Source organism: Rutilus rutilus (genome assembly GCF_951802725.1).
Source record: "Rutilus rutilus genome assembly, chromosome: 5".
NCBI lineage: Eukaryota > Metazoa > Chordata > Actinopteri > Cypriniformes > Leuciscidae > Rutilus > Rutilus rutilus.
Window position 1 is genome coordinate 10804923 of NC_140213.1, and position 15288 is coordinate 10820210.

Consider the following 15288-nt stretch of genomic DNA (forward strand, 5'->3'; position numbering starts at 1 on the left):
AGTACCATGGCCGCCGAGTTGGCAGGGTAGGATGGATTGCAGGAATTGTAGGCGGAGCATAGGGAAGAGCCTGATGGGCATTTCCCTTTGGGCTTCTCCTGCTATATTGTTTTTGTTTTGTTTCAGGAAGCTGTTCTGTGGCTGCTTCCAACCTGACTGATTAAATGTAATGTGTCTTAAGGCCCTTTCAAACTGAAATCCGCCCAATTTCTGCTTAGCGGTGCTGCTGGAGGGTGGTGGTACTATCTCCTGAGATAAAATGAGATAGTACGCCTTTAAAAAAAAAAAAAAGAAGAAGCTGCGCAAGCCACAGATCTAGCCATCCATGCCACAAAGCACATGGCCAGTGCATCTGCTATTCTATAGTTGCTACAGAGGGGCAGCTGTGATAAGGAAAAAGGGAAAATCTTGATGCTTTGATCTCCCACTCAGACCTCTTCTGTCTGCCATTGAAGAAGTTGTAGAGAACTGTACAGAGCTGGGGTCTCAGTCAGCAGCTTTGAGGATATATATCCCTCTCTGGGGGTCCATGAGGGTTGATTAAGGATGAACAGAGTTATATAGGGCAGATTATACTCCGTTTACACCCCTTACCAACAACTGTTGGGTTCTGAAGCAGGGATGTATGCTCCCCTTTGGATAGGTGCTCTCACTATTGCCCAAGTTCGACAATGTTAATAAGTAGAAGTTGTTCGCATGTAGTGGAGTCCCTCCTCATTATCTATCGATTACTATGGTTTAGTGGTCTTAAATAAATAACATAAAAATGAAGTGCTAGCTATAGTGGGTCTTCGGTAGAGTGCCTTGACTTAAGACAGGGTATGAGCTGCCCTTCCCCAGTTACACTGGGGTCTTTTAAGTAGGGCCTACCCTGCGGTTCCCTTAGAGCATGGGTGATGAGAGCAGTGATGGAGTACTCGAGTCCCTATTCTCTGGACTCGAGGCCGACTCGAGACTCTATTCTCTGGACTCATGACTTGACTTGGACTCGCGGACTGATGACTCGTACTTGGACTCGAGGATATATAAAATCGGACTTGAGCATTCATCAAATGAATGACGTTGGATGAAGTTTCTGACTAAATAGGTTTTAAAATTTGATATGTTACACTTTTCCTGTTTCGGGCTCCAAGACCGGGATCTCTTCTCTTCCTGCATAAAAGAACGAGCAGAGAGAAAGCCCCAGCCGCGAGCGCGCACTCTCACCATCTTCAAACAACACAAGCGCTGCCTTGCTCCCTCTCCCTCGTGCATATTAATCAAAATCATTTGACACGAAGGTCGGAAGACCGAAGTTTCACGTGGAGCATTCAGAGATTTTTTTCTCCTGAATTACCGCAGGGTGTGATTTGTGCTAAAAAAAAAAAAACGTATCTGAAAAGCGTTCCGCACATTCAGCTGACATTAACCACAATTTCAATAAACGAAAAAAAAAACTATCTAGTGAAGAAATGCTTTCTGTTTTGACACAAATCTTGTGCAATGTCCTGTCCTAAACTGCCGAGATAATCACACAACGCGTGCCATAGGCTACACGTCCATTAATGACACGTCCGATTCGCGAACTAATGACTCCTTTGAACCGATTCACTTTAATGAATGGTTAAAACAACTGTCCATCTGTCCAACAACGAACTCACGAGACGTCTGAATCGGTGTATAACAAATCGGTAACACTTTACAATAATATGTTCCATTTAATAAACTTTAGTTAACTACATTAGTTAACATTTACTATTAATAAACTGCACTTCTATAGCATTGTTAATGTTAATTTTAACATTTAGGCTACTAATAGCCTACATTATTGAAATCAAATGTTGTATTTGTTTAATGTAGACCCTCTTTTATAATTATATCAGCTCTTTAAAGGTGCCAGAGTAGAGAAATGTAGGCAGTCTTGAAATATAACACAGACTCAACCTTGATGACTCAACTCGGACTCGAACACTGGGGACTCGAGACTCGGATTCGAACTCAGGTAACTGTGACTCGACTCGGACTCTTCTTTGGTGACTCGGAGTCGAACACTGGGGACTCGAGACTCGACTCGGCAGTTGGTGACTCGACTACAACACTGGATGAGAGTAATTGGGCAAACTGCATTATGTCCTGCTCTCGTTTGCCTCCCTTTCCTGAGTAAAGGGTAAGGATGTATGCTCCCCCTTGGATGCTAATTACTGAGGGTTTTAGCACCTTGCATGTTCCCTTTGGTTGGCTGTTTAAGTACCCCTTAGGGTAAAGTTGGGTGAACAGAACTATGATGGGCAATTCACAAGAATCTCTTTGTTTCATTTACCTCCCTTCCCATCTGTTTGTTGGGCCTGGAAGAAGGGATATATGCTCCCCTTTGGTGGGATACTTCTATAGGTATGATCGGTGTTACAACTAATGAGTGGTGGTGGATAGCCGATGGTGTCCCATATCATTGTAGCATTCTATAGTTTAGCCATTAACTATAGTGAGTGCTGGATAAGTGCCTTTACTCAGATCAGGGTATGAGCTATTCTCACCTAATAAATCTGGGGTTGTTAAAATGGAGTAGAAGTTCCCCTGCGGTAGGCTGCTCTCTATGTTGTCAAATATAAATCTATGTTGAATCGCCTTACATAGCTAAGGCTATGTTGGATATTTTCCTCTTAGAGCTCAGCTCTTGGGGCCAGAAAGGGCTGAGGCCTGTTCCACAAGGGAGGGAGAAAGGTGTAACAGTCGGGACTTCCCTTGCTGTAGAGCATAAACGTTTGGGGATCTTTCTTAGTATATTGGCTTGGGGATGGCCACAAGGGATGTTCCCATGGGGTTCTGACTCTGAATGAGTAATCCATAGAGGCAATTTATGCTATATCCACTCAGTTTGTGCAAATTTACAGCCTAGTGAGGCAGACATTCCCTCAGGTTATGACTAACCCTGGCTATCCACTACGCCATGCTGAGGTTTTCAGGTTTTATGGGGAAATTCCATAGACATGATGTTTATACTGTACAAACTGTATATTATATCCCCTAACCCTATCCATCACGGAAACTTTCAGCATTTTAACATTTTCAAATAATGTCCCAAAAAGATACAAGATTTCTGGTATTACAATCCTTGTGGGGGCATTTTGGCCCCACAACATAGACAACACCCCTATGCATTTTAAAAAAAAGTCTAAAACAGAGCACAAACATATGCATGCTTAAAGTTAATTTTATAGATACAATATATAATTCTTTTATTTAAGATCTGAATTTGAAAGACAAAAATACATGGTATGATTGAAACATATCTTGTACTACATCATAATGTTTTGCACAACGGGCATCACATGTGCAGTAAATGAAAGTTCAATTTAAATATTAAATAACTGATGAAAAAAAAAAGAAGTAAATATGTAAACACTAAGCTAGTAAGATATTTGTTTTTCTATTGCAACACTTCCGATTAAAGTGGTTTGGTAACAGTACAAAGAAAAAAGTAATTGAACAAAACTTATTTTGTTCCAGTTGTGGTGGAAAAACACAGTGCTCTTCAAACATCCTTGCAGTTATTCAGTTAGTAGACTTTTTTTCTTCTTTTTTTCTTCTAATGGTCCATGGATTTAGTTTTTCTGCATCATGTCTGCTCACGCCATTCCAAACATCTGGAAATTAGCCTAAATTAACTCCCAACCATCTGTTGTTTTAAACCAAAGCACTGACAATTCATTGGTGTGTATTTTTAGGGGCATCAATGTGAACAGTCCTGTGCATGTTGGTGTGTGTTAGTGGGCTTCTCTATTTTTAATTCCCATACAAGCAGATGACAGATTTTGATTTAGTAAGGCCCCTATGCTGGATTAAGATCAGAATATACTAGACTAGATTAAATTAGCATCTGGGAGAGAAAGGGGGGTCGGCAGGTGACTCTGTGAATGACTTGAGCTCATAGGCAGCACCACTGTCCACTTCCATGGATTTACGGGAGAAGAGGAGCCGGATGTCCCGATGGAGGTAGATCTTTCCAGATTTGGAGCTCTGGAACCTGAGAAACAGATGGAGAGCAATAAAGGTCAAACAGTTAATAAGAGTAACTAGTGTCATGCATACAACAACTGAGCAGACATATTTTGGTAACATGTTTAAACCACTAGGTGGCAAATACAGCAAGCTAACAACAGTTTCTTTGTCTTCCTCAAGGGGGCGTTTGGTGGCGTATTCTATTTATATAGGTTGAACATGAGAAATATCTACATGAATGATTCATGGCCCACTGGGCCTACATAGGAAAACCCCAAATGCTAATTTTAATATGGAATGACTATGAATTATATTAATATATAGTTACTTTATTACAATTACAACATAATATATATATATTTTTTTTTAAAAGTGGTTATAATAATTAAAATGAATTGGTCTGTATACAGGCTCCAACAATTTTTACAAATATTTTTTTAATAAATTAAATGTATCTGTATCCATGTTTTACTAGTATTACTAGGAAAACTGGTATCACCTCATTCTCATTTCACATATATTATAAATTCAAGCTCTTTCTGGTAAGATATCACCATCAGTCAATATTTACATTAAATATAATTATACCTATTTCATTTGAATGCTGTTTTTCTACATGTAAAAGGCTTTTGGTTTTGTACGTTACGGTTTGTGTTCAGATTTCTGGATAATTTTCTCTTTATCACTTTTCAGTGGCCGAAAAATCAGTGCATCGATGTTATGAAAGGTAAGCCTGACAAACAGCTTTGGAGATTTGAATCCTAGAAAATAGAAATAGAAAATAGCTGCCTGGAGGTGTTTCCAAGATGGCAGCCAAGTAAACAGACTTGCTCTAATACGGACTTTTAAAAAGTACTGCATTTTCACACACCTTATCATGTGACTTCTGGGGACCAGTTAAAATAAGTATACTCATGAATAGGCATGTCTAGGCCATAAGATACCTGTTGAGAAAGTGTGGTCTAGACCAAAAGCTTTACGACCATTTGACAGAATACACTGAGCATTTAAGCCCTGTATGCCTGAATGAAAATAAGTGAGCACTCAAGGCCATGGTACTGACCTCAGATGGACAAGGTAGCGGAGAGTTCGTCCTTGCCCCAGTGAGGACGGCTTTTTGTTGTTCTGTCCATTGTACTCGCGTTTGACTGGGACTGAGAAGGTTCTCTGCCGCAGGAATGTCTGATGGCTGGCGGGCATTTCTCTCAGATCATACATCACCACAAACATCTTCACCACTGTCTTATTGGGGTTAAATAAGGTCTGACATTCAGAGACAAAAGACAAAACATCCGTTGAGCATCAAAGCTACAAAATCCAAAGCATGCAAATCCAGACACATTTACAGTAACAGTCGGTGAGCATTTCATCAGAAACACATGCTAATAATCTAAGTGGGCAGGGAAACCTTCAAAACCATAAAATAACTGTTTTATTTCACTATCCTCCAAAAAACATTTCTTGAAAAGAGTGAATCAGAGTAATTTGTTCATGACTAATGCAAATCAAAGAATTTAAAGGAATATTCCAAGCACAAGTATCAGTAACATTTGGGTCATAATGTCAGTTACCATGGAAAAGACTGTAGCTTTAATTTTTTTTAAAAGATTTATACCAGATATGAAAGGACTACACTGAAAAGGAAAAAAAAAAATTTTTTTTACTATTGTTCTGTTTGCATGTAAATGTAATTCCAACTTATTCACCAGTAGAGGGCGCATCTGTACACAATTTTAATGGTTGACTTTCTCCTTTGTTCTCACAGTATTGTCTGATGGTTATTACACACACTTATGAGTAGTTATGACTCATTTGCAAAAGTGTGTCATTACCATGAAACATAGTGCGCAAGCAGATAATTATGTAGGTCTTTAAAATAATTTGATGAATCTTACCACTTGAATGGTTCCTGAAGGAGGTACTCGATATCCCCTCTTACCGAGGGACTCCAAGTTTATGACACCCTGAAGAGAAGCAAGATAATTCAATAAAGATATAGTATTTAAACATTTACAATTTTGTATTGACTCCTTAAAATATGTTTGTATTACATTTATGCTCTATGGGGGAGCATAAAAAAAAAGTAACTTTTTTACTGTAAAGTTACTTTTACTTGACTTATTCAAAACAAGTACACAAAATATGTAAGAAACTCAGCTTGGGCCATTACCATGTAGGGGGAAGGTGCGTTATCATCAGAGACGCTGTAGAATAACACGTCCACAGGTAAGGTCATGTGACTGGGGCAGAAGGTTCCGCTGGCGCCAACCTCTGCTGTGAAACCCTCAATAGTGCCCAATGGCTCCAAACGATAATTCAATACACACTCCTACACAAAAACACACAGAAATACACATGAACACACACAAAGAAACATCTGTCTATCTTTCCATCCATCCATTAGAGGCATATGTTTAATGTATGATCAGGATAAAGACAATATCATTAGGCCAATAAAGACAGAGGGTGTTCACTCAAAGGGTTGTTCACTAATTGTGTGTGCGTGTGTGTGTGTGGTCCAGGTATTCCCTTTTGTCCCCTCAAGGATAGTATAACCTGAGATTTTGACTTTGAAAAAATCGTATGAATCATACTAAATGATGACCCTTTTGTGTGTGAAAATGTAAAGGCTTATAAAAAGGCGTAAAATCGGTTTATATTTAAATCTAGGGTTTTGCACAGGTATCTGTGAGAGTTGTTTAGAGGTAGGGGTCAGGTAGAAAATATCATTAACCTGAGAGAAATGTCTATGAGATATCCTGAAAAATCCAGTGAAAAAAGCATGTATTTGTGTGTACCTACTTAAGTATATTTTGGGGGGAAATTTGTAACCAGACGTGAGCTAAACTAAACGAAATAAAGTTATTTAAATTGTAAAAATGTAGGAAGGTTTCTGTTAGGGTTATAGTTTGGGTTAGGGGATAGAATATATAGTTTTTACAGTATTAAAATAATTATGTCTATGGAAAATCCCCATAAAACATGGAGATCCAACATGTGTGTGTGTGAGTGTGTGAAATAATTTGTTCATCTACCTCAAAGTTTCCTAAAAGACTGAGGCTGGCGGGTGGAGCGCTGGCACTGAGGATCTGCTGCTGAGACTCATCACAGTCTTGTGATCTTTTCAAAACCCTGCAAACACACACATAGACACACACACACACACACACAAAGTTCAGTCAGCCATTTTGGGTAGTCTGTAGCTTTAGGGATAACTATAGTGTATGTGTGCACAGCAGATGGCAGTGTATGTAGAAAAGTCTCAGTAAAGGAAATGTCAGTGAAATTCGGAACAATGGCACTACAGCAGGAAATAAAGCGAGGAAAGAAAGTCATACCTCTTATTGGCTGCCCATGGAACACCTCTGCAGTGAATCAGAGATGTGTCTAAATCAAAATATCCTGTCTGGCTTTTTCTTTGAGGAACCTGAGGGGAAAAAAGGAGGAAGCAGATGAACACATTTACATCTTTGTTTTGCAAGGTTGTGACCACTTGCAAAATGTGCTTAAAGTTTTTGTAAATCAAAAAATATTGTGTGTGCTATAATATGGTGTCAGGTGATAATACAGTGGTATATCAACAACAACATTTATCTATAAAGCACATTTATACACAATATACATTGATCCAAAGTGCTGTACAATATGATTTAAGAGTAGATAAAAAAATGCCCAATAAAGAAGTAGACCTCACATGAAAGAGGGAGGCTATTCCAAAGTTTGCAACCGGATTCAGTTGTTTGTAACATTTAATGAAAACCAATAGAAAGAGTAAGAACTACATCTGAGTGGATCTCATCTGAAAGAACAAGAGCACCACTCATCTGGAGTAACAGCACCAAACTCCCACACACAGTGAAGTGCTCGAGTCATATGGTACAAATCGGTATGATTTGAAAACACTAATGGGCTTAATTTACCAAGAGTATTTATGGAAAGTATTAATAAAAACTTGGGTTATAGGGAGGAAGTTTTTATTATAGGTCTTTTGTGGCCCATGAGACTTCATTTGTGTGTCATCTAGGAAGCATGGAAACTCTGTGGACAGCATTGAGACAAACACGAAGTGATTCAGATGTGAGGCTAGATGAGTCACAGATACAAAGACTTTGGGGCCCTTTCAATAAGATGCTGTGCTATAATCTGTGTTGGAGGGCAACAGAGGGATCTGTGCTCTTACAGGGCTGGAGAGGAGAGGTAGGCCTGTGCAGGGGTGGAAGGCTTTTGTTGCAGTTCCGTCTATGGAGTGGCGATTCTGTTTCTTCCAGTTATTGCATGACTTCAGAGGGGAAGGGGGGCGTCTCTGTTATTAAAAAGAGGATAAATTCAGCAGAGAACATTAAATTAAGTAAAATGGCAATGTAAGTGCTCTGATAGACTGGGTTCCAAAGGAATAGATTCAAAACTCTCCACATTAACTAAAAGCATATTAATAACATAGGTTTTACATGGCATGACAAGGTTTTAAAACAAAACAAAAGTAATCCTATAAACACACTTGAACTTAAAAAATCATATGGTAGGAAAGACATATCAACTCACTGTATAACTGCTCTTGGCAGGACTAGAGGAATTGAAGGTAAGGTTGACTGGTGTGCTAGAGGGGGACGTCCAGGGCTCCTGGTTCTCGTCCTTCTCAGGACAAGTGGACCCATCCCGGACATGCTTTTCTGCTCCTTTCTCATGGATTGCCTCTTGGGTCTTGAAGGGCTGGAGGTATCCAGTCTGGGTCAGCCCATTCTCCTGAGGAGAGCTTGCATGGCTAGAGTTTTTTTTCAAGGAGGCCCAGGACTCTCTACTGGCATACAGTTGCTGATTACTTGCCGTTAAAGTCTGTGATTTTGTGACGCTGTGGTCTTCAAGTTTTGAGCTGGCCACGTTTAGTGGTCTAGGGGAACAGTCTCGCTTACTGCGACTAGAGTCAGGAGATCTGCAACATTTTGTTGCTTGAGACATACGAGGATCTGTGCTTGCCTCACCATTGGGTGCACTTGAAAACTTCTTATGGCTTGGGGGTGATACAAAGCCATTTGTCTGGGCTCCGTGGTTTGCACCAACCTGTTCATTATGAGAGGTCTTCAATTTATAGGTGCCATTCAGGAGACTGTAGGAATGTTGCAGTCGCTCCTGAATCAACCTCGAAATGTCCTGAACAGCATCTGCAATCAGCGAACCCTCAGCGGACTGGTCACTGAGTACCAGCCGCCTACATGTTGAGGGTTTTGGGGAGGTTTTTGATTCACGGTCAACTCCAACCAGCCGTGTTCTGCTTCTAGGGCTCAAGGGGGTGTTGAAGAGAGAAGACCGGCTCCTCTCTGGGAATTCTGGACTGGTTCCATTGTGGTTTTGAGGCTGGGGGACTGAGAAGAGGGGTTCTTTGGATTTCTTCAAGCGCTCCTTATCCTGTGATGAGTTCCAGGTTGTTTTGTGTCCTGGAGGTTCTTGAGAAGTGAAGAGAGCATCAGGGAGATGAGGAGCAGTAGGGTCGCAGAAATTCAATCGCTGAGCAATGCGAGCAATGACTTCCTGTCTTTCCTGAAGCAGGGAGCCAATGAGGGGGTTGGTTTCACCTGAGATGGAGCTGGGGCTTGGACTGGGAGTAAATAAAGGGTCAGTGATGGAGAGTGATTTAAAACCACGAATTGGTGACTCCATGGTTGATGTCTTGGGACTTTCTGCCCCATTAGTACACGAGTTATACGCCTCCGTAGGGGGGGCGTCCACACCGCCATTTAGCCGAGAATACAGCCACTTGACTGCTTTGCCTGGTGGGAGAGGGGACTCAGGGCGAGGGGGGCATTTACGGGTGTTAAGAGGGCTGTGGGGAGGTGGAGAAGGACGTAGCGGTCTGGAGAAGAGTGGAGATCCTGGCAGACGGAGGGAACTGCAGTTCTCTCCAGCACGGTTGCCACCCTCGCCACGCTCCAGGCCTCTCTTGCCCAAAAAACCAAGACCTGAGTGGATGCTACATTTGAGTACGGGGTATTTGGGCTGGCGGGGCAAAGACTGAACCCGCACTTTGAGAGCAACACTATGGGACACATTTGGGACAGGGAAGGCATGTTCAGAGGGTGTTTGAGAGAAGTTCCATATCAGTTCTTCATCAGCTGCACTTATTCTGCAAAATATAGCAAATGGAATTGTCAGAAAACAATGTAAGGTCTTTCTTCCTTTCTCTCTTGACTCTCCTGACTTCCTGTCTCTCCTGATCAAAATATTCTCCTGAAAGGCAAATACAAAATCTTCTGGATGGTTTTATGGATTTTCTACACAGTACTTTTATTTAATTTCTGCTCATGGTTCAAGAACAAGCCCTATGGAATCACCAACATACACATTGGCCTTGTTCCAAAACCTATTGAGAGTCCTAAAGAAATGCTGTATAACAACAATTATTGATAAATGAGTGCTACATGTCATAAAAATAATAAGTACTTTACAAATTTTTTACATTTTTGTATTTCTATCATTATAAGACTATCACAGATTTAACTTTGCAATGTGCTACTAACGACAAACCTTATTGGAATCAACAGCTCACTGTTTCAGAACACAGCGTTTGAGATAGACAGCAAACACAGCTCTTGTCTACATCAGAAAAACCTCATTATTCTTTCCCACCCTTGAAAGAAGTTGTTTATCTGTAGAGTATGTTACCTGTAAAGGATGTTTCTAGGTACAAGTCCGTGAGAGGCACTGAGCCACGCGCTGAGCTGCGAGAAAAACACGTAGGAACGCACGGCCAACAGCAAGGTTTTCTCCTCAATAAATCGATCTCCACTCCTGCAACAAATACCAAAACCACTTTGTTAAATCTCCCTAGATCTGTGTGAAAGAATGTATATTACAAGTGCTGTAAGTGACGAGTATGTCTTACTCTCTGGGTACTGGCTGTAAAGTCCATCTCTCTAGTAAGAGCGCATCTTGCTTTATTGCTGGGTCATTTAGGTCCGTGCAGTCTGTGGTCGAGCCTTCATCGCTGTAGCAACAGTCAGGAAGCAGCATTACCTCGATCATGATGGGGATGTGATTGCGCCATAGTAACATGACCTCTGACCTTATTCTCCTTGCCTGACGACACTGTATTGGGAAAAAAGTTTTTTCTTTCTTTACTGCATGACACAAGATGCAAAATAACCTAAACAGTATGCACAACAACCTAAAGGTGACGTGTGCAATTTCCTTGTCACTAGTGGCAAAAAATGGAATTTCAAACATTTTGACTGTTATCAATCAGGTTTCCAGACATGATGATTTGTCGGTCCCTGTTAATAAAGAATTGAAAGGGTAGTATTTTCTCAGAGATGTACAGCTTTTGTACTTATTGCATAAGGGCATACTAATTGGATGCATCTTAACATCTCATATTCTTACTCTTATAAATCGTAAAATGTAACTACTAAATGCCCCAACTCGGGTGGATAAAAAGATGTAACCCACCTGTGGTACTTTGTCGCTGCATTCATGTTTGGTGAGGACAGGCATAGCAGACTGGGCGGGTGGGCAGTGAACACCCTCGGTCCGCCCCTTTACCGAACATTCTGGAGTCCGTCCTTCTGTGATCAGGAGTGTCAGGAACACCAGGAACTCCTCAGGATCATACTCAAAGAACTCCTCTGCTGCTTCTAAAAAGACACATGGACTGAATTACTGACATGTTGCCATTTAATAATAAAAAATAAAAATAAGAAAAAAGAACAAGATAACTTGTGGCATATCCTTTCTCAGAGTAACACACTCTCAACATCTGGATTATCAGATTGTGCAGTAGGTTTAAATATCTTTTCTTTTTTTTCTGAGAAGAAAAGTTTGTCTCCATGAAACGTTTTTTCTTTCCTTGGGGTAGGAGATACTGTGTGGTTTGTCAGCAGTTCACCTCACAGTGTGGCAAAACCATTTCCTTACTACTTGCTAATTAGTCGGTGTCAGATGATGGAGAGACCTACTCAATCTAAAGAGCAGTTGGATAAAAATGTCCATGCATGATATATCTGCTATAAAGTTAATTTTGTCTAGTTGTAGGAGTTCACTAGCATTTAGATCCTCAAAGCTATAGATTAGCCTCAAAGCCAATAGACATAGACTAAAAATGCTTTTTGAAACAGGAGTAGCTTATCCATAGCAAACAATCTTTGCTCAGCTGTGAAAACTGGGCGTAACAAACATGCATACACCATTTCTCCATTAGCAAAACATACCTGATAAACAGCTTAATAAGAAACAGCTGTCAATTTGCATGGAATGTAGAAATACGTGTAAAATGCGACACTTCAGATTCTGAGTCAGAAATTCCAAAATATTTTCCCACAACCTGATGAACCTGTTGAATAACATGTATTGTGTATACAGTATGTATAAACAAGTAAAGCTGACAATTAAAATTCAATTCAATTGGACATTTTCATTAATCATTCCAATTAAATCTTGAACTGCAGGTGAATCCTCATAATTTGATCATGCGCAAATGAAACAGGCCCACGATGACAGCTAAAGTTCAACACAGATTAGTTGTGCTGGTAGTAGTTATTCCATGTTTGCTGAGAAGCAGATAGAAGTGAGATTCACAAGAGCAGAGTAGGTTTACCCACAGCTTTGAGCTGCAAACAAAGGCGTCTTACATGGCAGTTGAGGTCCGTTACAGACGGCCACTGGGCCTATTGTTCTGACAGCGTCAGACTCCCAGGCCAACAGGGCCAACAGAGAGTATGTCATCCTGGACTGCACAGCCTTCTCTCTCTCTCTCTCTCTCTCTTAAAGGTGTGTGTTTTCAGAGTCAAAGTTTATAAACCAAAACAGTATTCCACAGAACGTATATCACATCATTCCACACAAAAAACATCTTGGGTTTAACATGGTTTAATTTCAACAGCCTATCATGTTATAATATATTACACAAATATAATTCACTCTTGTTTGGCTAAACAAACAAACACTTTTAGTTTTTATATTTCCACTCTGTTAGGTTCCACCATGTTATAGGGTTGAAAAAGTGTAACACAGTTCATTTAAACTTTAAACTTTCATTCTGTTCATGTTTAAATGTCTAAAAGAGGGAAATATATACTATTGCAATTAAATGTTTTAATTATCACTCATTCCTTTTCAAGTCTATAAAATGTACTAATAAAAATAAAATCTTTTCTTGAAATGTTGGTTGGTGATGCACATTTGAATATTATTTCTATAACTACCTGATGAAATCTAGTGCTGTTTTACATCCCTCTCATGATGCAGTGTAAAAAGTTCTGGCCTTTGAGGTTGAAAAGGCACAGAATCCACAGTATTATCCATGGGGTGGAGTACATGCAACATAGTTGTAAAGAGAAAGAGCCTATTGAAAGGGTTGTGTCAAAACAATCCTGATGCATTCAAGTCTATTTCAGGAATCTTTTCATTACACCAATCTGTCAATGGCTTGGAACCACATTTTACAACAGGGCTCTAGGGTGACTGGCTGAGCATGCATGAATTAACCTTCTTTCCAGTTCCATACTGGTGATAATTTTAGTTGGTGTTCACAAAGTGAATACACATACTATGCTCGCCTTGTGGTTAAAATAATACTATGCAAACCAAATTTGATCCTGAAAAACCAATGGGTGGAGACACAGAATGGCTGTTCAAGACAACAACATACTGTGCAGAACTTTTCTATGACCCACTTCTGTTGAATTAATATACCTATTTTTCTTACATCCGCAAAAAGAAAAAAAATTCAGAGTGTACTTCATGTTTTTTGTTTTTTTTTACTACCGTTTCATGATTTTGAAATTAAAAGCCAAGTTTTCCAAAAGGTACACAAAAAGTCCACACCAACTTGGGCACAATATTCTAGGTCTTCTGAAAAAAAAAGGAAAAAAAAAAGGTTTGTTTGAAAAAAACGTCGGAATTGAAGGGAAATCTTCTTTAATTTCATTTCAAATGCGTTTTGACAAAACATTTGATTTTACAAAAATTTTAACGTTACAGCAGATGGGCAATAAAACTTGGATCGCAATAAAATGTATGTCGATGATGATAATCTCTGGACATTTTTTACTCAAAAAATGACATTTCTGCTCTGGAAACAACAAGGATAAAAAAAAATGAGTGGAACTGGCAAGGGACACAAAAGCGACGGTAAAAACCAAACTTTCATTATCCAGCAAAGCTGAGGAAATCGTTTCAGATATTTTACATTTACACATTTATTTGTCATGTTATACGTGCCACCGTGTGAATGAGTAACGCAATTTCATCTAGTTTGTACTCGAAAACGTGTGATGCTTAAGAAATTTTCAGCATTTGCTGTCTCACTATATGAGGACAGTCCCCATGAACTTCATCTCCAGAGCTGCTCTGAGAGTTCACGTCAGACACGCTGAAACTCAAAGGTCTTTACCGCTGCCAAATAAAAGTTCCGTTTAACTTCCAAGAAATTATGACAGAAATATGTTACTGTTGTATAGTAAAAATGTACTTCTCAAAGTAATATTATTATTGTTATTTTTGGATAGACCTACAACCAATCTAAGTGACGTATGTTCTTCATTCATCTTTCCGATCGACAAATGCCTTGATCGCGGTTCTCTGTTCCTCTTTTAAAATGAATGCGCTGTCGATATGTTCTATAACAGAGATCTACACATCTCAATTCTCCAGCGGCAGTCGTCTTTGTTGGCAACGAATTCAACCCAAGCGCTCTTTGGTGACGTGGATGATTACTTTACTGTTGATCATCTGTCCGTCATGGTATAAAGCCCGCCCTGACCATTTGATTGGTCCGAACAGCTCTGGTTCGAGCATAGTTGCTCCACAACGGATCAAGTCCAGACCGAACTTCCCGACCTCAAATGTTGTGGGCGGGGCTAAGTTCGGCTGGCATCCAGGCGAAACATTCATGCATTTAAGGCTGATTCAAACGATGTTGTTTCTCCGTGCCGTTATCATTCGAGTTATGTGGACTCTGCAGGTCTTTTACAATTTGAACGATTTTTAAAACAATATCTTTATCCTTATCGTTATAGTTAGCGTCTTTGCTGTGAACATCAGAAGGAATTCTTTTTTTTTTTTCTTTTTTTTTTTTTTATGAGATGAGATGAGTGCATAAACACCATTATAATGTCATATTTAGCACAAATTCTGGAATTTTTTTACCCCAAATTTCCAATTTGGAAATGTACAAGTTCAAGTTACAAGTTGTAAACACATTTTTGGTTACAAAAAAATTACAAGTTAAAAAAAATGCATGCGCTTGGTGTATTATTTGGTACGGACCATAAGAATGTGTGTAAGTGCAATAGAATTGTGAATTGCTGAGAATCGCTCCAA

General features: G+C 39.7%; 1 protein-coding gene across 1 annotated transcript in view; it reads right to left on the bottom strand.

Annotated features, from left to right (window-relative positions):
• Window positions 1-3526: 3526 nt before the first annotated feature.
• atosa (atos homolog A) overlaps window positions 3527-15288 on the bottom strand; it is a 36771-nt gene continuing 25009 nt past the window's right edge. Inside the window, exons 2-12 of the mRNA XM_084409792.1 lie at window positions 11419-11603; window positions 10856-11058; window positions 10636-10761; window positions 8521-10096; window positions 8159-8281; window positions 7317-7405; window positions 7014-7110; window positions 6149-6307; window positions 5874-5942; window positions 5042-5241; window positions 3527-4003 (exon numbers count right to left, since the gene is read on the bottom strand). Of these exons, the coding sequence (XP_084265918.1) occupies window positions 3850-4003; window positions 5042-5241; window positions 5874-5942; window positions 6149-6307; window positions 7014-7110; window positions 7317-7405; window positions 8159-8281; window positions 8521-10096; window positions 10636-10761; window positions 10856-11058; window positions 11419-11603 (2981 nt within the window). The 3' untranslated portion in view covers window positions 3527-3849. The remainder of the gene's footprint in view (window positions 4004-5041; window positions 5242-5873; window positions 5943-6148; window positions 6308-7013; window positions 7111-7316; window positions 7406-8158; window positions 8282-8520; window positions 10097-10635; window positions 10762-10855; window positions 11059-11418; window positions 11604-15288) is intronic.